The sequence below is a fragment of the Myotis brandtii genome, unplaced genomic scaffold, assembly GCF_000412655.1.
Source record: "Myotis brandtii unplaced genomic scaffold, ASM41265v1 scaffold115, whole genome shotgun sequence".
Classification (NCBI taxonomy): domain Eukaryota; kingdom Metazoa; phylum Chordata; class Mammalia; order Chiroptera; family Vespertilionidae; genus Myotis; species Myotis brandtii.
In genome coordinates, this window is record NW_005353967.1 from 19,545,570 (window position 1) to 19,571,028 (window position 25,459).

At 40.3% G+C, this 25,459-nt stretch overlaps 1 protein-coding gene across 1 annotated transcript in view; it reads right to left on the minus strand.

The window, feature by feature from the left end:
- The window catches only part of ARSB (arylsulfatase B), a 111,663-nt gene extending 87,403 nt beyond the window's left edge, over window positions 1–24,260 (minus strand). The window contains exons 1-4 of the mRNA XM_014550634.1: window positions 24,192–24,260; window positions 20,185–20,416; window positions 16,006–16,196; window positions 8,065–8,272 (exon numbers count right to left, since the gene is read on the minus strand). Coding sequence (XP_014406120.1) covers window positions 8,065–8,272; window positions 16,006–16,196; window positions 20,185–20,416; window positions 24,192–24,260 — 700 coding nt within the window. The remainder of the gene's footprint in view (window positions 1–8,064; window positions 8,273–16,005; window positions 16,197–20,184; window positions 20,417–24,191) is intronic.
- Between the last annotated feature and the right edge of the window lie 1,199 nt (window positions 24,261–25,459).

Sequence of the window (25,459 nt, forward strand, 5' to 3'; positions counted from 1 at the left end):
ACAATTTGGGTGGACTTAGTATTTTTCCTGCCTTGTTGTATGATGGAACCTATTTATTTCATTTGATGCTCAAATTTCTTATACTATAATCAGACACAAATGTAGTGGTTCCTATCAGTTTATTTTAAAAGTGAGTTAGAGCCTCTTGATTCACATTTCAACATGGGCTCAGTGTTGCATATTTGTGATTGGGAGCTGAAATGTACAGACTTACCACTTTACCTATGTCACAATTATTCTCTACCACTATGTATTTTATGTGAACATATAAAATTAAGATACCCAAAATCTTAGCCAAAAATAATCTCTTTTCAAGATGTAGTCACCCAAATCATGATTTGTTCAAATGACTGCTATTATTAAAATTTATGTTTTCAAACAATTTTAATATCAGAGAAATTTTCACCATAGGAAGTTAACTATTTAGTTTGGGTGGGTCAACAGTGAGATCAAGGAAGAAATCAAATGAAAATGAATACACAACAACCCAAAAATCTATGGGAAACAGGGAAAGCAGTATTTTGGGTGTTAGATAATGAATAATTTCCACTTTCTTCATTATACCCTTTAATAGTTTTTTTTTTTCATTTTCTACCATGATCATGTATTTATTTTTTTGGTTAATCCATCCGAGGACATTTTTTCCATTGATTTTTTTTAGAGAGAGTGGATATTTACCTGAAGAAATCCAAAACACTAATTTGAAAAGGTATATGCACACAAATAAGAAAGTGTTCTAGGACGGAAATGACAAAAAAAAAATCACTGTACTTGGAAAAGTCATCCTAGGAGGGGTTGATTAGATGTGGCCCATACTGTGAAGGAAAAATATAAAAGAGATCATAGAGATTACAGTTGGTTAAGAGCAAAAAGCCCCGGAAAGGAAGAAACCTGTGGTGCCAATAATCTCTGAAATATTTTCTCATTAAGAAAACATGAGAAAAGAGCCCCACAAGGTTAAGGATTGTTCTGCAAGAAGGGAACAAGCCTGGAAGGCAGAATTTCTGTATACAACATTCTGTTGATGCTTTGTACCTAATTGCCAAAGTCAGCAAGAGAAGCGATGGGGATTTTTTCAAATATATTTTTATGATTGTTTTTAGGCCTGGTGGGGGGGATCTCATGCTTCTGAAAGCAACGCATGTTTGAGGCCAAGCCCAGCAGGGCTATCTCCCGCAAAGAGCCTGGGCACTCTTTCCCAGCCCTCCTTGAAGAGCAAGGGCCATAAACTCCTGGGAAGGAAGGAGCCGGCAGTCTTTCCTCCCCTGACGAAGCAAGGGCCTCAGATCAAGCCAGAAAACCACAGCAATCATTGTAGAAACCCCAAGTAGAGAGGAATTTGGGACAGAACGCCAGCAAAAGCTAGCCCTGGAACTCTAATTTTTGATCAAATGCCTTGCTTAAAAAAAAAAAAAAAGCAGTTACCACTGCCTCGAGGAGAACCCCACGTGTGGACTGTAAAATAGGAGAGAATTACACTGTTTGGGTTCTAGTAGCTAAAATTTAGCCACTCTTTTTCTTTTTTCCTAAGAAAACTGCTACAGAGTAAATCCCTATTTTTACATTCTTGAAGTTATGAATATAAATACACAGCTTTTGTTCTTCAACAGATAATTAAGTGCCTTCTTTGAAACCTACTTAAATTTGTCTCTTCCATCTATTAATAATGACAGTAAATTTTAAAATTCCAGACCAAAAACCCTGAAATACAATCTACTTTTTGCTGATTCCTAAAGTAATAATTCCTAGGCCATTTGGTTCCTTCTCTCATCCTCCAGCTGCCGACTATGTATTTGCATACAGAGCTTGTGGTAACCCAACTTTCTATCAGCCCCTTCCTCTGGCTGTGACTGTGGTTCCCATGGGATTATTTCTACAAGGAATCTACTTCTCACCTTCCTTCATTCTCCAGAGCATCTGTCCAACCTAACATTCCTCTTGCCTTCATAGGGAATTTTGGCTCCAATGAGTTCTGAGAGGAATGTATGATATAAGAAATAGCTCCATCTTAAATGTGACCTTAAAAATGGAATGCAACACAAAAGGAGAAAGTAAACCCAAACAAATTGGAAAGCTTCTTGCAATTCAGTCAATAAATATGCTCAGTTCAAGATGTATTTTTCATTAATCATAAGCTCAGGGAGAGGCCACTTATAAACTCATAGGCCAATTATACAGTCAGGGAAAGGCCACACCTTATAGAAGTGGGAAAATAAAGATTTTCTTCATGCTTCTCATGCTGAAAATGTCATAATATGAAAAATACAGTATTACAGCACACAAGCAATAAGCAATATAATAAAACATTGAAGATCTTGATAAACAGGGATTGAGAAAGATTTCTGCCTTAGAAACTGTAGGATTGTGGAGTCAACCATTTGCTGAAGAGAATGCAAATGCAAGACTGTTCTGGGGACCATCAAAATGTATTGGTTATTACTATTTCTCAATAAAAGTCAACAAATCTGTATGTATTACTACCTATTGCTAATAAAATTTTAAAGTGATCCAATGTGCTTTCAGCATGGACATTAACACAGAAAAATTTAAGAGGTGAAACGGGCTGACTTCTGGCCAGGAAAGAAGAGTCTCCCAGTTTTGAGCCATGTGTCATTATTTCCCTCTCTGGTAGATGTGCTGAATAAAGGGGTAACTGCAAAGAGAAAGACAGTGTGGACACACTATACAGTTTCTTCACTTAGCAGGTCTTCCTTAGCTTTGTCAGAAATTCATTTAAGTGTTTGAAGAACCTAGTGAGATTGGTTTGCCAGCACTCAGATTACTTTGTTTTTGGCACAGAATTTCTATAATATTTAATAAGCCTGCCAATTGCATACATAGTACATTTAAAACCATGAAGCTCTCCAGTACTAGTTTTTAAGGGAATTCTATATATAAGGGAGAAAAGGACGTAAGATTTAGACGAATTAGTTCAGACTCTTTATTACTCTAAGATATTAATCTACATATAATTTTGTGAAAGCTCAGAAAATAAATGCTAAAAGTTTAGGGTCTGTAATAAATGCCTCTATTGGTTTCAGTAAAAATTTGCTATTGAACAGGGTCCAGTCAGGGCTCCTCGACGGTCTCCTGACCCTCTGGGGCAGGACATGTCTCCACTGTGCAGGGCTGCCTGAGCACTACAGGGCTGGTCCTTCAAATGACTTCACCCTCAAAACACTGTGACCGCCAAAGCCATTTCTGCACATTTCCCAGTAGACCCTACCCCAGTCTCTAATGGACTATGAATCTACTGCTCTGTGGACTACACGGGCACTCTGGCCACAGGCTGCATTCTTTCCAGCTCTCTGCAAATGCACCCCATTGCCAAAAGAAGGGATGGTCCCATCAAAGGCTATCACCAGTCCTGATGAAAGTTCTGAAAGCACAGAATTACAGCACCTCAACTTTCCTAGTAACAAGGACTCTCAGAGATCAACTGTCCACGCTCTCCTATGCATTTCTTAAATCTGTCCTTTCATCTCCTTCAAATTTCTCTCTGCCTTCACTCAGGCCCTCCTTACCCTCTACCCCTCTTGACCGCCATCACCTTCTAAAACGCCAATCTGCCTTCAATCATCCTCCACACTAATCCTAAAATGAAAATATGATCCTACTTAATACCTTTCGATGCTTCCCCACGGCCTTCAGAGCACCTTCTACCTCCTTCCTCTCTGAGCCAGGTCTTACATTACAATCTCCAGCTTCACATCTAACCATTCCCCACCTTATACTCTGGGCTCCAGCCGTGCTGAACCTACTACATGACTGTTCTCCATTCTGCCCTTGCTCATGTTCATGGCTCATAGCTGAGGATGCTGCCCAGGTTCCTCTCCACCAGCACACCATTTATCTGACTATCTCATTCCCAGCCTTTAACTCTCAAAAAGGCTCCACCTTCTGACACCATCACATTGGGCGTTAATATTCCAACATGTGAATTTGGAGTGAAAAACATTCAGAGTAGTAGTGGCCATGAGAAAAGCACTTAACCTCTTTCATTCTTCATTTATCTATACTAGTATATATAAAAGCCCAGCAACTGGAACAGCGGAATGACCAGAACAACTGGAACGACCGATGGCTATGACACACACTGTGGCAGCCAACCAGCCTGATCCAGGCCCCGATCGCCCCCCAACCTGGCCAGCCCAGCCCCCAATCAACCCCCAACACCCCAATCAGGGGCGGGCCGGCTGGCCCACTGCCCACACCGCCCCCCCCCCCCCCCCCCCCCCCCCCCCCCAAAAATGGGCCCTTATCAGGGCAGGCCCGTGCATGAATTTGTGCACTGGGCCTCTAGTAAATTTATAAAATGGAGATGAAGAAACTTATTTCACAAGGTTACATTGAGCTTCAATGCTTAATGACATGACCAGTGAACTGACTAAGGCAAACAAAGGATTGCAAAGCAACTAAAAACAAAATCAATAGCAATCTACACTGGCGATATTAAAGAGCAGAATTAAAATTGCAAAAATGTAATGCAGAGGAGCTGGATCCAGAAGTCTGAGAAAAAGGACAAAACACAGAAAATGATGAGAGAGACATTGAGTCTGTGATTCAACTTACTAATTAAAGATACTTTTGAGAAATAAATCAAGCAGAACAAAAGCAATAAGCTATAATATGAACAGGGAAAACTTCCTGGAGTGAAAAATAATCTCAGCGTAGAGATCAAAGCGTTCACTGTATTTCAGGCAAAATTAATTTTAAAATATTTTAATGACCCACGCCTAGATATAATTCAGCAAAAATCTAAACTATGAAGATAATTAAAAAAAAAAAAGCCTCCAAAAATGGTTTCAGGGACCAACTTACCCAGACAGATCTTTCAAACAGCCTGTGAACTTGCTCTAGAGCAGAGGGGGGAAAAATGGAAAAACCATCCAAACTGCTTTATTAAGTGAGCATAACCAAGACAACAAAACCTGACACAGAGAGAAAAAGCCCCCCCCCCCACTTTTTACCCCTGACTCAATACAAAAATCCTAAATAAACCTCTAACAAATTGAATTCAGCAGAATAATAAAAATGCATATACATGATCAAGTTGGATTTAGCCCAGCCCAACAAAGCAAACATGGTCCAAGACTAATATATCTACTAATATATCATAGTGTCGCCACGGACACAAACAATAGGGTGGTGAAGGCTTGGGGAGGGGGAAGGGGGGGCAGCTAGAAAGGGTTAATGGGGGAAAACAGGGGACATATGTAATACTTTCAACAATAAAGCTTTAATTAAAAAAATATATATATATATCATAGTGAGACAACCTTAAAATAAAGTAATCCCCATTTTCTTAGTGAAAAGCTCCAAAAATTATTTTTGCTGACTTGAATAAATATAATATGGATGTTTATAAAATAGTCAACTATCTATTTAAAAGTTATGTATACACACTTGAAATCATATAAGAAAATATCTCAAAATATTGATTTTTTCCACACTTTCATACATCATGAAAAAACTTTATTCTACTCCTTCCCATGTCTACTTGACATCAATATCCGTTGTCACAGGAGCCACTCTGAGATATTTGGCAGTTTCCCAGAGCTACCATCTTCTCTGACTGAGCATTTTCAGTCTGTATATGAAAGATTTTCATATACATTTTACTAATTTTCTTTCATCTCTGACACTTCTATTATAGAGAAAGGGCAAATAGCAATATTAAAATATTTGCTCTAAGTAATTCCCTTTTAATGTGCATGAATTTCGTGCACCGGGCCACTAGTTACTATATAAAAAGCAGCAAAAATTACAGTTTTAGGAGGAGCACTAGTTGAGACAAATTCAAAGAGTTCACAAATGAATAAGAAAGCTTTGAGTTAGACATATGTGGATTCACTCTGTTACCTCCTAGCTATGTGACCCTAATCAAGTTACTTAATGTTCTCTAAGCCTCAAGTTCCTTATCCACAGAGCACTTTCAGTCTGTATATGACACATTAATACATATATACTTTTGTTTCAGGAAATAATTTATCTTTAAACTATATCACTCTGATCTCTACAACAAAGATTGTTTTATAAACTTACCACTGCTAATTCTTATAATCGTGAGATCATTTCCCAGGAATAATTACTAAATGAGTATAAATTTCTTGACCTCTTTTGTTATTGCTTCTTTCAGTGAGTTACCTCTATAAGTATTCAGTACCAACACTGATCAACGTGCTTTCCAGGCTGTTCAACATAAAGCCAATTGACAAAAACCCTCAGTATGAGAGAGATCTTGTACGGACTTGTATATAAGATGTCTCCCTCTTTTCTGAAGAGTAAGTTTTGGAGGAAAAATAAATGTAATAGCAACCCTTTCCACAACAGAGAATACTTAGAAAATTATAGCAGCGGAACAAGGTTGCTCAGGGTGGCCCCTGGCCTTGTCCAGGCTCCTCGAGAGATTGGTATTGCAGCACACCATGCAGAAAGCTCTGCTATGTCATGAGGTCCAATAAGAACATCCAGACCACCATCTGCATCACCTCAGAGGCAGGAGATGCAGCGGAGCCAGGAAGGCGGGTGCCTGGCTCTGCCTGGCTGTGTGACCTTGGGCAAGTTACTCAGCCTCTTTGTGCTTCAGTTCTCACACCTGCAAGAGAACTATTGTGAGGATCAATTTAACTAATTACCGTAAAGCACTTAGAACTATGTCCTGAAAGTAGTAAGCACACAATAATTGCTAGATTCAATAACCATGCCCGATTGGAAGCAAAACAAAACAACCTTTAAAAAAACACACAAAACAACTATGAGTACAATAATCAGATTCATTCCTCAACATGCCACTTCACATCCCTTACACAGTCACTTTACAGTAAAACTCACCAGGTTACAAACAGGTTACAAACACAACCTCAGGTTGTAGCCAAGGAACACTAGGAATTTGAGAAAGCTCCTTCGTGAAATGCAGACCAAAACAAAGATACAAACAACCTTAGAAGGAAGAGAGACAACATTGGGAGTATAAGCAAATTTAAAACTATATGTATGTGTACACACACACACAATTAATGGTTAAGAGCACAGGCTTTGGAGAAATAAATTATTAATTGCACCCAAAAAATGATTAAAAAAAAACTTCACACAAAAAATGAATTATCAGAAAACAAGAAAGAGTCCTTGATAATTAAAAACTATGGTCATTACAATGAATTCAATGGAATGGTTATAAAATAATAATGAGAAAATAATGATGAAGGAAAGAAAATAGGAGGGAGAGAGAGAGAGAGAGATTGATTGATTGATTAGAGGATTAATCCAATATCCAAATAACAGGAGTTTTGTGAAGGCAGACTAGGAGGAAGGTGGGATGGAGGGTCAAACAATTCTGCCATAAATAATACAAGAAATTTCCCATAAAAAAAAGATCAGCATTTTCCAATAGGAAGTACTCTCCGAGTACTCAACATAACGAATAAACCAAGACCTATACCCAAAGTACATCCCTAGGGAATAGAAACTATGTCTACTATATATAACAGGTTAGAAGTCGGAATGACATCACCATAATAATGATTTTCAAGAAACTTCTTCTTTCTACTTTTCTGTTTTTCCTATAATCAACATGCATAATTTTTATTGTCAGAAAATTTTAATGTAAAAAAATCTATACTTGGCGGCTCTAGCCTAGATTTAAATGGCTCCATTTCTTATCTGTCTTCATAATGTCACACTCTGTCTCTGACACAGAGCCCCCTGCAGTCAGCAGAAGTCCTCCTGACAGAGCCTGGGCTGCAGAGATTGCTGAGAACAAGCCAGTCCAAGGATTCAGTGCCCAGCTGCCCTGTGTGAGGGATGCCCTCTCATACTTACTCAGAAAGCACTTGTTGTCAAGCATACTCCCAGAATATTTTCATATTGGAAGAAAGGTGGGGAAGCCCATAATTCTTTTTCCTTAGACACATCTTTCTACCCATTATGATCATGTCTTCACTCTTGCAGTTAGCATTCATTTTAATAAGGAACCGCTAAATGCTCCAATTTGTCTTCATTCCATTCATCGGATACCATGTCCTAAACTTTGCCAAGAGATGATTTTCCTGTTGACAGGCTTACCTGTGGAGAAGATGAACACCGTGTTGTTCCAGAGCCCACGGCTTTTTAAGGCTGCGGTGACATTTCCCACGGCTTCATCCATAAGGGAAACCATTCCTGCATAGTGACGCCTGTTCTTATCTTGGATAAAGTCATATGGCTTCAGGTACTCCTCGGGGACCTGAAGGGGCTCGTGGACAGACTGGAGAGCAAGGTAGAGAAACAGAGGCTGGGAAGAGAGTTTATGCAAATCAGTCAGGAGGGCATGGAAGTATTAAATACATAGATGTTCAGATTTATCAGTTAAAAAAAACTAATATCAAGGCAACCCACAGAATGGGCTGAAAATATCTGTAAATCATACATGTACCTGATAAGGGACTTGTATGGAGAATATATAAAGAACTCCTGAAACTCAATAATTAAAGACAATTAACCCAATTACAAAATGGGCAAAGAATTTGAACAGACATTTCTCCAAAGAAGATATACAAATGGCCAATAAGCAAATGAAAAGATGCTCAACATCATTAGTCATTAAGAAAATCAAAACCACGCTGAGATACCACTTCCCACCCACTAGGAGGTTATAACACACAAAAACAGAAAATAATAAGTGTGGATGAAGCTGTAGAGACACTAAAACACTAATTCATTGATGGTGGGAATGCAAATGGTGCAGCCAGTATGAAAAACAATTTGGCAGTTCCTGAAATTGTTAAACATAGAGCTACTATATGACCCAGCATTCCCATTCCTAGAAAATGAAAGCTATGTCCACACAAAAACTTGTACATGAATGTTCAGAGCAGCATTATTCACGGTAGCCCAAAAGTGGAAACAACCCAAATGTCCGCCCGTTAATGATCAGGTAAACAAAACGTGATGTATTTCCAGCAACACTCAGCAATGGAAGAAATATTATCAGCCATCAATTCTGTGGTAAGAGGCACAGAGCTTCTTTTTGTGGTGATGATATTATTTTAAACTTAGATAGAGATGGTTGCATAACTCTGAGTTTACTATTGAATTGTATACTTTAAATGGCTGAATTTTATGTGAATTATGCCTCAATAAAGATGTTAAAAATGTAACAAAAGACACATGATAAAAGACGAAAAATAAAAGCTTGAGTTCTAAAATAGCCTAGAAGGTTCTGATCCAAACAAATAATAATATCAATCATAATAACTACATGTGAAATATCTATGTGCTAGATACTATAAAGATGTATATATTCCATCTTATTTAATTCTCCAAACCACCCTATGTTACATTCATTTTACAGATAAGTTAACAGGCTTAGAAAGGTTAGATGACTTGCCCAAGTTCATATTAATTGCAGAGCAATTTTGCATTGAAATCCCCACTACTATAGTGTGGATATGTACCAATAGATGCTTTAACGTTTTGCTCTGGCTGAAAAATAATTTCACACCTTTTAGTAGAGGGTAGGGATTTTTGATGTTTTTATGAGAAAACAAGTGAATACCATGCTTTGTTAGTCTTTGATCCAGGACCAAACATACGGCCAATTTAATTTCTGGAAACTAACAAAGGAGTGTGAAGCATTGATTCTATTTTACCTCTCAGACCAATTTACAGCATTTAACATTAGTGGTAGTCCAGGTCAGCCTCTCCTTTTTAAGGAGCCTTTCTGAAGGCTCTCTCCTCTTTGTGCTTCTACAGAATTCTTTAATGAGCTGAAACCCTCAAAAAGACTAGTCCAACCCAAGAATAAATATATAATTCTGTTCAAGTATTTGAGGCATTTAAATCTCATAAATGAATAGGAAAAAGTCAGAAAACAGACTGGGAATGGGTGTCTCATATTTCATTCTTCATTGTTGATAAATTGTTTTAAATGATCTATTCTATACCCCTGCGGTAACATAAGGAGTATACATGTACAGCACTCAAATAGACACACAAAAGGTTATTTGTAGTTCAGTCCTTTGGCAGTTAGAAACATCTTTCCCCCAAAATCAAAGTCTTCAAAATAGCTGCTGAATATCAAAGTAATCACTTCAAAACCTATTTAACTGAAGAAGTAATGGAATGAAAACCATGATATGGCGGAACCTGTGCTTCATTTGTGCATTACTTCCATGGGAAGACATTCCAAATTCCAACTCCAAAGGTCGACTTTAAAGCTCTGACACTAAGTTAGCCCCACTCTGCCTCCACACACACACTTCCTCCTCCAGCCACACAAGTCACACGGACACTCCTGCGCTCCTCCCGATCCGGGTGAGAGAGTCCCAGGGGATGCCGTGTCCAGGTGCTGAGGAAGGACTCTGGGCTCAGATGTTTGGAGGGAAGGATGTGAAGCGGCATCAATGGCCTAACAGGCAGTGAGCGGCTGTGGTCGGAGGAGCCGTCTAGTCTTTAGCCCTAGACTAAGCCAACCCCAGCCACCAGCCAAGGGCTAGATAGGGTTAAAAATTGTAAGGCTACAACAAATTATAGCCCAAATTGCAAGCAGTTTTAAAAATCAGGAATAATCACATAAAAATCTGTTTTGCTTTGTCTTGTTTTAATTTTCCTGAAAAATCAACTTCTGACAACTCCACACCCACACTCCATCTAGTAACAAGCAGCTGAGTATGAGAAGCAGGGACCCCAGTCTCAGAAGCTCACCATTTCTCTAGTCCCCACTGTGCCATGTGAGCGGCTTCCCTTATTTAGGGAAGCAGCCTGACTCTCTTAAACACAAGAGTTTGTGACTCTGGTCTGGATTTCCTACAGTGGGCAGAGTGGAGGAAATCTGAAAGGAGCCTCGCTGTTTAAAAAGATATGCAACATGGCAACCCATGTGGCTGGTGATGGAGAGAAAGGGCAAAAGGGAGGTTGGTCCTGGCCAGCAAGTGAGGTGAGGGTTGTGAGGGAGAGTTCTTATATCCATGCCAGGAATATATAATAATCTGGGACCATCATTAGGGGACCTTATACATATCCAGTATAGGCAAAAGGAAGGTTGGTCCCAGCCAGCAAGTGAGGTGAGGGTCGTGGGAGAGAGTTCTTATAACCATGCCAGGAATATATAATAATTCTGAGACCATCATTAGGGGACCTTATACATATCCAGTATAGAAATTCTTCTACTCACTTTGTTAAATATAGCAAAAAATTACCTGAAAATCTTTCTAATAACTATCCCTTAGTGGCTAAGGGCAGGACTATCACTCTCGAGGGCCTAAAATTAGAAAACTGCAGCAATCCCCTTTTTCCAGTATCAGGCCTCTGAGAAGGGGCATAACTGAGACGAGGAAGTGAAAACAACCTCTGAGGATGAGGCCCAGCCCATCCTGTGACTGTCACAGGCCATGCAAAGGCCTCGCACTACTTGCCGAGCAGATCCGAATAACTTACAAGTATAGCTAAAGGTATTCCTTGACCAAAGCAAGTTCTCTTTCTCCCGTTTCATCTGCAGTAACGTAGGGTCACTTAGTGTGTGGATAGACAGCCTCATACACATTAACAGGGCTTTGGGTCACCAGGTGGGGGCAGAATGATATATAGTGCAGCGCATTTAATGAGGTGAGGACCAGTGAACACATTCTAGAGTATTTCCATCCAATATTATAAAAACAAGGTCTCAGCACTCACAAGGTGAACTTTATATGTGAAGCAACCTATTTCCCGACAGTGCCAGATGTGAGGCGTTTCTATACTGTTTTTAAATTTAAGAACATTTTACAGAGTACTGTTCTTCGTACGCCATGGTGGCCCAGTGGAAGAACAATTACTTAGGGCTCTAAGGTTCTCCAACCACCATCAGGACTCACCTACAGCCATTCCTCCTAAGGCCCTTCTAGTTAACAGCAGCCAATTCCCCGTCACCTGCCAGTCAGGTCCTCTGTTGGCCCAAATCAGCAGCCACCATCCTGGGGATGAGCTTCTGATTACCACACTATCTACTGACCTGAGTTCTAACCCAATCAAGCCTTGGCCTCTGGAGACCTGAGGGCACATTCTGACCTGACCTTCTGACTCAAAACACTGGAGTCCTGTACCCAATCTGACCTTCACTGACCTCCGGGTTTATACTGAACCCAGATCTCTCCCTCGCTCTTTCTTGGGTCCAGGTCCCTGCGCTAAGCAATGCAGTTACAGCTGCCATCTTTACAAACCCCAACTGCACCCTTTCGGGTTTCTTAGGCCTAGATAATGGAATCCTAGATGTGAGTCATGACCAAAGGTTTAAGTATTACATAAAAATATCACATTACTACTTAAAGTTATTAGCATATTCATAAGATGCTAGGGGTTCATTTCCTTTTCTTATTATGTCTATTCTTATACTCTAAATATCCTCACCATGAGAAGACACTAATTTCAGTGAGAAAGAAAGTCTTGTTTTCATTTCTTTAGTATATTTTTCTAATTTAAAGAATAAACTTAAAAAGCATATGATATGCTTTAAATTGTTATTCTATCTTTGACTTCCAAATTAAGACATTCCTTTCTCAAATGTGTCAGGGAAAGTAAGGGTCTACCACCAGAAATTTGCATTTGCTCTCAGATGCTTTCAGTAGACTAGATGGGTGAGAAAACATTTATTTTTATTCTGCAAAGTGTTGAGGGGGCTATTTTTAACCAAAAGATATTTTATGAATACGTTGCTTTCACACTGCAGTGTTAGTACTGACAGAATTATCTTGCAGAAAAGGAGAAAGGATGCTGCTTCCCGACACATGTGCGATGGCTACTCGCAGGGTCCCTCTGAGTCCAGCACCATGTACTTCTGTTACAAAATAGCTCCATATGCTTCTTCCCCTCAAGTGCTCTTTAAAATGGGGACACTTTTAGCTTGTGGATTTGTGTGAGTTTCTTTAATAATTTCCATCCTAGAACAAGTCGCTTATGTTACAGTCTATATATAGCACTTGAGAATTAGCACAGAATAAGAGTCAGGGTGGGGGAAGGTAGAAGAGGGTAAAGTGGGGGAGGTAAATGGTGATGGAAGGAGACTTGACTTGGGGTGGTGAACACAATATAATATGCGGATGATGTATTATCGAACTGTACACCTGAAACCTACATAATTTTATTAACCAATGTCACCCCAATAAATTCAATAAAAAAGACCAAAAAAAGAAGATTCAACATTGGGATAAAGTGCAGCTCCTGGAACTGGGGTGACATCATTTTACTGAGAACGGAAAATAAAAACATCTGCATTTGCTATTTTGAAGGAACTTTCTGAGCTATCACTCAGCTATTGGCTATTTCATTCATTTACGTCTATGCTTGAAACTTTACTTTGAGGATGTTAGGAATGCTGGATGTGGCTTCCGAATATTTCAGACACGAGAGGAAAACGACCACCCTCTCATGGCAATTTCCTGATGTTACCTCTAAGCAGCACCACACTAACAACACGGGCGTGGGTGGCTGTGAGCGCTGGGGCCTACAGTTGTCCTCAGTTCCTGTGCTGTCCACACTACACCAGTTAAGGTGGCCCACACACCAAGAACTAGTTCACCCCAGCTGCTTCCTCTTATCCGCCTAATGTTACGGGCACTGTGAGAGATACTCCATTGTTCCTTAATGGGAACTAATTTTATTGTAGGCATACTCTAGTTCCACGATTATATTGTGAACCTGTAAAAGGCAGCTGGCTTCTGCTTCCAATCGGTGTTTGAGGGGAGTCAAAAGTGGCTCCACATCAGAATCGCTGGTGGGAGGTGGGAGGTGGGGGCGGGGAGGTAATTAAATACCAATGACAGGGTCTCACCCTGGACCGATAAACCACAATATTTGGAACTGGTATTTCTTACAAGCGTTCCAGATGATCCCAATATACGGTCAGGATGAGTCATGCACTGGGCTCACTATCTCTGGTCGTGTCTATTAACTGTGGATAGGGGGTGCTTTGGGCTCTGGAGAAAAACAGTGTGGGTTTAAAATCTGATTCTGACTCTAAATAGCTCTGTGACCTTGAACAAGTTAGTTAACTTCACTAAGCCAGTTTGCTTATTTGCAACATAGTGCCTACCTCAAAGGACAGGACAAGGACCACAGTTCCATTAAGACCTTATCTTGTTCTTTGGGTTTTTAGCTGTATCAAAATGTCAAGCATACAGAAGAAAACTCAGAACATAAGCCAACTGCCTAGCAGTTATCTTTTTAACTGTCTGAATATTAATGTAGCTCTAGATTTAAAATCTGCATATGACTAAGCCAGGTCAGGTATCTTACTTGTTTAAAGTGTCATCCCAACATACCAAGGTTATGGGTTTGACCCCTGGTAAGGGCACATACAGGAAGCAACCAATGAATGCATAAATAAGTGGAACAACAACAAATCAATGCATTTCTCTCTCTCAGTAAAAATCAATAAAAAATCTATATATATAAAAGCCTAAGCGACCATTCAACTGTTCAACCATTCAGCCAGTAGCTATTACGCACAATGACCAGTAGGGGACAGACACTCCAACCAGTAGAGGAGGGAGCCTGATTCCTTGCAGAATTGGCCATGAGTTAGGTAGCTGCTGGGGCCCGAATCTGCTTCACCCGCACCCCGGGCCCAGAGATCGGTTTTGGCCCGATCCCTGCAGGCCAGGCCAAGGGACCTGGTGCACGAATCTGTGCACCAGGCCTCTAGTTTAAAATAAAACACATACAATAACCATAAAATAAAATCTTCATGTCTCCGTATTTGAGAGAATGTTCCATAGCAAGCATGGCCAAGCCAAGATGTCAGTGTGAAACAGGGATAAAAAGCCAAAAGTGTGGCAAAGCCAAGGACAGATTCCAGGGAAGACTCCTCATAATGAGTAAAAGGCGGCAAAGACTGAGCCACAAAGAAACCACATCAAAAAGGGAGTCAGCAGCCAGGTACCATGTCTCACAGGTATATAAACTGGAATCCAAATTGTGATCTGCACTGAACACCTTCAGTAATTGTCAAGGAGCCAAAGTGCAGGAAATGGGAAGAACCAGACAACACCGCACATGCTGTGATCTGCTCTGCCAGGTTCCTACTGAAGGTTAATTTCGTGGGTATGCTAATGCAGTTCTTAATAAAGCTATATTTTGAGCCGAATATCTGACACCACAAATATTTGACCCATTTTAAAGGTATTTATAAGCTAAATCCAGAGAATTCAGCTTAAACTTTAGCTCATGTGGTTAACTCTAGGCTAGCAAAAAAATGTTTAAGTCTATTCAAACTCTTCTAGTTTTACCTATAGATAAGTCAAGAGATTTTAGCATATGAAGTATACAATGGTTTCAGGATGATAAATGTAAAAAACAAGCTCATCCGTATGCCATGTTTATGGGTTGGAACACTCAATATTCTTAAGACAGCCATTCTTCCCAAGGTCTATAGATTTAATGAAATGTAAATCCAAGCAGGCATTTTTTTTTAAAGAAATGGATCGGCTGATTTTAAAATTAGAGGGTGCAAAATATCTAGGGGATGCAAAATATCTAGAATAGCTAAAATGATCTTGAGTGTGGGGGAAGAATACAAAGTTAGAGGACTTGGCCTGAACCTAAAGTTTAGTGAGCTCTTAATAGAAAGTTTGCCATAATAAAACCTCATCCTGTACATAAGCATATCATTTTTTTAAAATGTCAGTTTGCTAATTACTTATAGCACATGCACATAATGCACCAAATAATAAAACTATATTTCTACTAAAACTCTATAGATACAGTCTTTCTCAGAGTGTAATCTGGGAACCATTTTAACCAGAATCATCCTTGAGGAGTTTCTTTAAAATGCGAGGGTATGGATTTCCCGCAGACATGCGAGATCAGACCCTTATGGGCTTCAGGAATTTCCATTTCTAACAAGCTTCCCAGGCTGATACTAGTGCACTCTAAAATTTGAAAATAATTCCCCTAGAATGTATTAGATGTTTCCCTCGATGGCCTCTTTCTATACTCATCTGTGGAGACCCTCTCTGAACACAATCTTGATATCAATAAAGAGGCAAGACTTACCTTCTCTGGTGGATGGTTAGTTATGAGGGCTGTAGCCCTTTCGGTAAATATGTTTGTTGAATACATATTTTCATATCCTGTTGCAACTTCCTCACCATCTCGAAAATCAAGAGCACATCGTGTGACATTCAAAGCGTTGATAAACACACAGCGTTCATGGGAATAGTAATCTTCACTACCTAGGAGATATCCTACAGCAAGAATGAGAGATGGAAGTAGTCAGCATGGCATAAAACTTGTTAAACTAATGTTCCAGTATTTAATTACCTAATGCAATCGATTACCCACGACAAAGCTAATCTGACAACAGGTTAATCAGAGCAGCATTTCTTAACATCTCTATATTTTCTAGCAGATGGCATTAAAGTATAATTGTAAAAAAATTCAAATCCACTCCTCACTAAAGTCTTTAGCATACAAGCTCTATCATGTAACTCTCAAAGTGGGTGATTCTAAGTAAATGCATTTTTAAAAAGTCAGGGTTCAAATTCAGTAAAGATGATAACATCTTAATCTTTTAAAGCTATCTAATAGCTAAAATAGTATATGGGTAATGTGATTTGTTACAAGTATTTATTCTGAGGTGATTACATAAATGAATGCAGGGATTGAATAATATTGATATTGACCTTCAAAGACTGGCTTCAAGGTTATTTATAGAAGTGGCTCTAGGAGGAATCATCTTTAGTCAGACACTGACACCCACTGGTCAAAGACACAAACCTTTCCAAACGGAGGATTTCTATACATAACAGGGCCAAATGATCAAACTAATGTGCAGCACTAAGATTAGACTTTTCTACCTATTGTGATCTCAATTTCACCCCAAATTTAAATGGCATTAACTGCCTATCTCATAATTTAGACTTAACCATGGGAGAAAATGAGTTTTCTCAACCAACAGTTGCTTCTGCAAATGTTCCATATTTTCCTAATATATTAAAACTGGAGGCCCAGTGCACGAATTCATGCAAGGGTGGGGTCCCTCTGCCTGGCTGGCGATCGGGGCTGACCAGGGCCCATCTCGCCCAGTCCCGATCAGGGCCCTTCAGGTCTGGCTGGCCAGGGAAGGACCGCAGGAAGGCTCCAGGGCATGTCTGGCCCATCTCGCCCATTCCCTATCGGCCGGACCCCAGCAGCAAGCTAACCTATCAGTTGGAGCATCTGCCCCCTGGTGGTCAGTGTGTGTTATAGGGACTGGTCAAGCGGAGGACCAATCAGTTGACTAATCGGTCGGACACTTAGCATATTAGTCTTTTATAAATAGAGATATGCTGTGCTGCATATTGTATGATGCCACTCATATAAAATGTCCATAATAGGCAAATCTACTAGAGACAAAAGCCTAGGTTAGTGAGGTCACCTAGGGCTAGTGGGGTTGGGGGAAAATAGGGAATGACTGCTAATGGGCATGTGGTTTCTTTGGGGGTGTGATGGAAATGTTCTACAATTGAATTGTGAGGACAGTGGCACAACCCTATGAATGTATTAAAAACCATTGAGTTATACACCTTAATTGGGTGAATTGCATGATAAATGAATTACACTTTGATAAAGCTTTTAAAAAGAAATAAACTGTGCTGGACCCTGAGCTATCACCTGACAAATACTGATAAACCTTAAAATGCGGATGATAAATTGGCCTAGCCCTTTCCCCAGTCCTGAATGTTTCCTATAATCACAATTAAGAGCCTTACACAGCTTACACAATAAGTCAATTCATTTTTTATTAATTTCCTCCTTTTCCATGATTCACTAAATTCATGGTTCTGAATATAGTGAACAATGGTCTTAAGATAATGTTTTAAATTGTAATTTTTCTCCTACATATATAACAAAAAGGGAAACCCAATGGGTTTGCTAATTAATATGTAATAGAGAAAGAAATGTGTCCACAAAAATAGTTTGAGCCCCTATATCTGTTCGGAGAGGGGTCGTGGCACTGGGGTTCTATTTGGGGTTTTTAATAACTACTAGGAATCAGTCCTGGAGAAAATCACTTCGGGTTCATTATAAATGTAAACTATTTTTATCATTTGGGAGAAAATATGCCTAGGATATACTTGATTAAAAGAGGATGAACTACAAATAATAAAAAGATATTACAAATAGGATTCCAGAATACAACTATGTATTCACATACTTGACCAAACTGACACCAAGCATCCATGTTACAATCACATAGAGCTTCTCTCATAAGAATGAGTCACAAATTTGAACTTACATGCTGAGCCTAAAGAAGATGGCAGCTTAGGCGTTTTGGGAGAAAAAGAGAAAATACTTTTTGAGCAGCTAAATCTCCCACGGCTCTATTTAACAGCATTATTGAGATATAATTCACATACCATACAAGTCTCCCATTTAAAGTATATAATTCAATCGTGTGCAGTGTATTCGCAGTCTTGCAACCAGCCCCATAATTATCTGACTGCTTTTTACAGAACATCAGGACCAAACAGTGATGGCAGCTGCATGTCATTACACCTTCCTTATGTGCAAGTCTCCAACCCATAGGAACGTGAGATCTGTCTGTCCATCTAAGCCCTGAATTTCTAAATATGTAACTTGTTTTTTAATAAATTTTTAAAAAATATCCATAGTTTTTCTCTTCTCACAGTATAGGTACTGGCCCATATTTTAGCAAAGACCTGACTGAAAAATTTCAAAGGGTGTACAGGCTGTTTTTTTCTTTTAGAATTTCCGAAATGACAGAGGTCTTACATCCAGTATGATCTTGCACAGCTATTTAAGGATACTCAGGATGTGTCCAGTTCACGCACAGAGAATGCCATGATTGACTAGTGATGTCTGCTAGAGAACCTGGACAGCGCAGGGCACACAAGATCTCACGTCTGAGGTCCTTGCAGCTCAACTTTAATCCTCATTCAACAAGCGCTACAGAGCTACCTGCTTCGACTGCATTGTTTGGGCCCCATGAAATCACTTTTACTGAAATGCACTTTGGTGCTCTGGCCCCAGCTTGAATAAGAGAAAATGCCTCAGGAAACATCTGTAAGAAAACCACCACTTTATTATTAAAATGATGTCTTTGAGGACGCTCTCCACCTTACCTTCTCCCAAAGGAGGAATTTCTCTTAGGTCTAAGAGCCAGAAAATGCTTTACTCTTCCTGAACATCTGGTTTCCATTTATCTTATAAATAATGTGACTCTTATAGACTTACCCTTTTTTTCTTTTGCTTTGGACATAAAAAATTTCAACTCTCAGAGTTGAATGTGAAGCCCACCTACTACAATCATGCAGTGGTTTTCTTAATTTTGTGCCAAGCAACTGTTCCATCTTTTTTCTATTTGTCCTAATTTTTTATTCTATTTATTTGTAAATGTTTTATGCTGAAATATGTATTCCTTTTCAGATATGGCAAGTTGAAAATAAATGAATATATATAAAAAGGAAGGTAGGTAGCGAAATAGCTAGATAGAAAGAGCAGTATGAAAAAGAACCTGGCAAAGATATATAGCCACTGTCAAAATAAACAGGTTGTTAATTAAGACGGCTCTGAACAGATTTAAAGAGGGCACATTTAAAAATAAACTTTAGGCTTCATGTTATTTATTATAGAGCTCTCAAGTTCATAAGATACTTATAATTTCTTATTATCCTTCCTATTACTATCTGTACTTTTCCTCAGATTTTATTTTTTTATCTATTTCCCCCAATCTAGTGATTTCAAAAACAGATCTGTAAGAAAGGGAGAAGAATGCCAATGGAAAAGAATCTTCTCCACCATCTTTAAAAAACAAACAAACAAACAAAAAACCTCTAAACACAGCTCACAGGGAGAAAAAAAATATTCCACACCTTAGTGAAGGAAATATTCTTGTATTGGGTTTTGCTTGCAATTAAAAAAAAAATCATTTGTAACCCCTTTTGATAGTAAGGTTCTCTAAGAGTACAACGGTCTGGGATGTGAAGGTAGCAAATTTTCCAAAGGCTCCAACGTGGCATTAAGTCACCTGGCAAAGGAAACTGCCTCCCTGTGGGGTCATGAGCCACATTATGGAGGTGGCATTAGACAGTGGCCCCACGGTGGTGCTGACTGGCTCACTCTGTGTTCAAGTTTCCAGTTACAGCATTTCATTCGATCGCACGTGGGTGTGTTTTATGAGATGGCTGCAGTCAGTCTGAGTTGTTAAAGCAACATGTGCATTTCCATTACCAAAGTAGGTATCAAATCCTCGGCGGGTTGGAAGGCATTCTTTCCGGTACATTCCCAGGTGCCACTTTCCGACCATGTGGGTAGTGTAGCCTGCTTCTTTTAGGAGCTGGGGCAGAAGTTTTTCATCCAGAGGAACGCAGCTGGGCTGACAGGCCCAGATTATTTGGTGCTGTAAACCCGTGTGGATCTTAAAGAGATAAACAAAATTATGAATTAATGGTGTTGAAATATTCTGAACAAGCAGATAAAATGGCTGCCTAATTTACTGGACACATTGGCAGTACAGGACTGTTTCTGTATTCCTGCACTGGCTTAATGCTATTTTGTTTTTAAATCCTAACCCGAGGACACAATTTTTTTATTGATTTGAGAGAGGAAAAAAACATGGATGTGAGAGAGAAACATCCATCAGTCGCCTCCCATACGCCCCAACCAGGGATGGAACCTGAAGCTTAGAGACGTGCCCTGATGGGGAATCAAACCCACCATCCTTTAGTGTATGGGATAACCCCCCAACTAGCTCAACCACATCAGCCAGGGCTGGCTTAAAGCTCTTTTTGAAGGCACCTTACTCACTTAGTCAAATAAGTTAATGGACATAAAAAGGAATTGAAAAAAAAAAAAAAAACAAGTAAAAGCACTCTAACAAACATTAGATACTGTTAATAAACATTTATCAAGTCACTACATTAGAAACCATTAACTTAAGTTTTCACTTCCTATCTCAAAAAGGTAGCCATAATAAGAGGTGTGGACCTATCAAAAAAAATTGTTCTAATATCCGTACACACGAGAAGTTAGTGTTTAATTAGAAGGAACTTCTGTAGAAACATACCATCTTCCAAAACTGAATCAAAAAGAAACAGAAAATATGAACAAATTGATTACAACCAATTAAATCAAAGCAGAAAAAAAAAAAAACTTCCAACAAACAAAAGTCCTGGACCAGATAGCTTCACACGTGAATTTTATCAAACATTCAAAGAACTAACACCTATCTCAAACTATTCCAAAAAAGTCAAAAGGAGAGAAGACTCCCAGACTCATTTTATAAGGCCAATACTATCCTAATTCTAAAACCAGATAAAGACACTACAAAGAAAGAAAATTATAGGCCAATATCCCTGATGAATATAGATGCAAAAGTTCTCAACAAAATATTAGCAAATCAAATTCAGCAATACATTAAAAACATTATGTCAAGTGGGATCGCCTCTGCGGGGCGATCGGGGAGCGACCGACAGGGCAATCTCGGGACCCCCCACTGGCACCCACCTTGGCTGGCCTGGGGCCTGTGGGCTGGGGGCAGCTGCCCCCTGGTGGTCAGTGTGCATCATAGTGACCAGTCCTTCTGTCGTTTGGTCGATTTGCATATTAGGCTTTTATTATATAGGATAGTACTGGAAGTCCTAGCTACAGCAATCAGACAAGACAAAGAAATAAAAAGCACCCAAATGGGCCCTAGCTGGTTTGGCTCGGTGGATAGAGCGTCGGCCTGTGGACTGAAGGGTCCCAGGTTCAATTCCAGTCAAGGGCATGTACCTTGGTTGCAGGCACATCCCCAGTAGGGGGTGTGCAGGAGGCAGCTGATCGATGTTTTTCTCTCATCGATGTTTCTAACTCTCTATCCCTCTCCCTTCCTCTCTGTAAAAAAATCAGTAAAATATATTTTTTAAAAAGCACCCAAATGGGAAAGGAAGAAGTAAAACTGTCATTATTTGCAGATAGCATGATACTGTATATAGAGAACCTTAAAGATTCCACCAAAAACTATTAGGTCTGATAAATGAATTTAGTTAAGTAGCAGGATACAAAATAAATATTCAGAAATTGGTTGCACTTTTATACACTGTGCCGCGCTCAGCATGGCCAGAGGTGAACCTGAGGGGGGTGGGGGGGTGAAGGATTAAAGAAGACAGATAAGAAAATAAAGCTGGGGCTAGGTGGGACACTGCTCTTGGATGGAGAGACAGTGCCACAGCTTGCAAACCGAGTCTTTATTTTATAGCCAGATTCCATGAGGCAAAGTAAGAGTGTGGTCAAGATGTTTACAATATTCTCCCGGGGTTTGAATCTACTCAATTACATGCACCTGAACTCTATCAAGCTTTGTTTTGGCAGCACTTGCTGCACCTCCCACAGCCTAACTCACTTAGCCACCTGGGACCACAGGTTCGGACCATAAGGTCAAGCTTACAACTATAGCCTTTGGCTGTAATTGTGCTGGGAGGGCTTTGCCCTCCAAGCTGGGACTTACATGTGGCTTTGCCACGAGAGGACCATACCCTGTCATTAGTCTGAGGCTTGAACCTGTCCAAATGCTATAGCCACTCTCCACAATACACCAATAAAACAAACTATCAAAAAGGGAAACTAAGGAAACAATCCCAGCCCTAGCCCGTTTTCTCAGTGGTAGGAGCTCTGGGCCCCTTCCCCCTGCCCCAAATGAAGGGTCACAGGTTCGATTCAGGTAAAGGGCATATTCTTGGTTGCAAGCTTGATCCCTGGCCCCAACTGGGCCGCATGCAGGAGCAACCAATCGATGTGTCTCTCTCACATTGATGTTTCTCTCCCTCTGTCTCTCTCCCTGGTTTCTACTCTCTCTAAAAAGCAATGGAAAAAATATCCTCCTCAGAGAACCAAGAGGACAGCGTAGGCAAATGTCTATACTCACTGCCTCCCACAACCACATCAACCACCACAGGTGCGGCTGGCCAGGGAGGGACCATGAGAGGTTGGCTCCAGGGCATGTCCAGCCCATCTCGCCCAGTCCCGCCCTGCCGGCCACCTTCTAGTTAATTTCCTTTCAATGTGCACAAATCCATGCACCAGGGCACTAGTAATTAATAAAAGGTAAAAAACAAAATGTGTTTGCAAATGATTTACTTCCTTTTATTAAAGAATAGCACAAAGCTCTATCATCAAGCACATACTAAACACACAACAGTTACCATGGTAATAACTTAAGCATTGTTGTAACAGATCACACCCTCTCACCTAGAGGAGCTGGGGTGGCATTGTAGAGAACATGCACTAAGACTGGGAGTGCGGTGTGGTGCGTATGAACTTCAGGTGGGTAACTGGAGCTCAGGTATATGGTTCTGCTGGTACTGCTAGGTGCTGGCATCATTGCTTCCGTCAGGGTCAAATACTCCCACCAGACAGATTCACAGAGTTTTGTCGTTTTGTTTTAAATACATACTAGTAGCAATAAACAGACACAACATAGAGACCAAACCAACAAACAAAAACCAAACCCTTTCAAACTCAATCTTTCCCTCCCCCCTAATTTATTATAAGCTACTTACTATTAAAGAGCCTTCTCATAAGCTTGGATATTGTTTTGAATTTCATTGTTTTGGTGTGTCTTTTGAGCCAGAACTGCACCTGCTATTGCTTGATTTCACACCTTTCTACACCCCCCTAAGAGAACCTGAGGAATAACTTAAGTGTTAAGGTAAAGTGGGTTTATTTGGATGGTGATGGATACATTTGCTATCCTGTTTGTGGCGACAGTTTCCCAGGTATATACATATCAAAATGCATCATATTGTATGCTTTAAATATGTGCAGTTTATTTTATATGTCAATCACATCTCAAAAAGCCATTTAAAAATAAAAGTGAGTTAAGTGTTCCAGTGAGATTTTTTTAAAATTCTTAATCAATGGGATATTTTTTCCCATTGATTTTCAGAGAGAATGGAAAGGAAGGCAGAAGGAAGAGGGGAGAGAGAGAGAGAGAGAGAGAGAGAGAGAGAGAGAGAGAGAAGAAACATCGATCAGAGAGAGAGAAGAAACATCGATCTGAGAGAGTCACATAGATGGGTTATTTCCCACACACAGCCCAGGTCTGGGAATTGAACCTGCAACCCAGGTACTCACCCTTGACCGGGAATTGAAGCCTCAACCCCTTGGTGCGAAGGCTGATGCTCTAACCACTGAGAAGTACTAGCCAGGGCTGTTCCAGTGAGATTTTTGTGCCTCTCCTGGAAATAACTGATACCTACTGTGGGTATGCGGCAGATGCCTTCCATCTGCCCTCCAAATCCACATTCTGCCTCTGTCCTGCTCTCCATCCAGGAAGCTGACCTTGGGGACCACATCAAAGGACTCCCTTACCTCCTGGCTGCTGATTGGGTTCAGCCCGGGGGGAGCTCTGACAGGAGACTGGAGGCCGGGAAGCGATGAGTGGCCCCGGGGCTGTCGGCCTTTCTGCTCTACAAGTCGCTCTCCTAGGTCTTGGAGGTTCCCTTTCCTTTCCTTCCTTTCGCTCTAGGGGTAGAAATAGCTCCACTGGGTTATACACTACCCCTCCCATCCCCTCATACATTCACACCTTTTAAATAGTCCTTTTGTAAGTAAAACCCCCCTAAATTATTCTAATTTGAATGTGCCATCCCTTCCAGCTGGGACTGTGAATGATAAGGACATTACAATAACCATAGTGAGAAAGGGAAACATTTCTCTCAAAACACACACACACACACACACACACCCCAGATCACAGAAGGATCCTGTCTGTCCGTCTATGGCTAACGCTAGAAGTTTATCAACAGAAAATTAATCCTGGGTTCAAAAACTTCATAACATATACCAGCTGGCAACAGAGCAGGATAATGATAACATTTTATGGAAAGGCCCAGTGGAGATAAATGCTGTGTGCAAGTTTCTCACACGGAACGCTCATCCATCGCAGGCAGAGAAGGAACTCTGACGGCTGTATGGCAGTACCAAGGGGTGCAGTGCGATCCGGTCTCCTAGGCCGCAGGCACCCAGCCAGGTGGTCAGCTGAAGCCTGCTTCTATTATCTGCAATCATATGGGGCAGGGAATTTGTTCCTTTCAGTTCCTGAGAATTTATTTGACAGCATTTTTATGGCATGACTGGGAGTGGAAGCCAAAATCTGGATGCCAGCCAAAAAACATGTTTTTGGTCTGTGCGAACACTATTTGAAGTAAGGAAGCCATAATGTGTAGAGAAGCAGTAAACAGGCAAATGCTGAGCTGGTTCCAACCCAGCACTTCCGTTTAGCACAGAATTACAGAGCCACACCATGCTTCATGGGGCAGGATGGTAACAGCACACCAAGAGGAATCAAAAGGAAAAAATGAACACCCCCCTTCTAAATGCTACAGCATCTAAACAATTCCACTCGAACACCCATCTTCAATGAGAGGATGTGTAAAGGGAGAGGGTCCTATAGTTAATACATGAAAGTTCAGAGGGATTTAGTCTCTCTATCTACCATGGGTAGCTGTCCCTTCTTCATTAAACC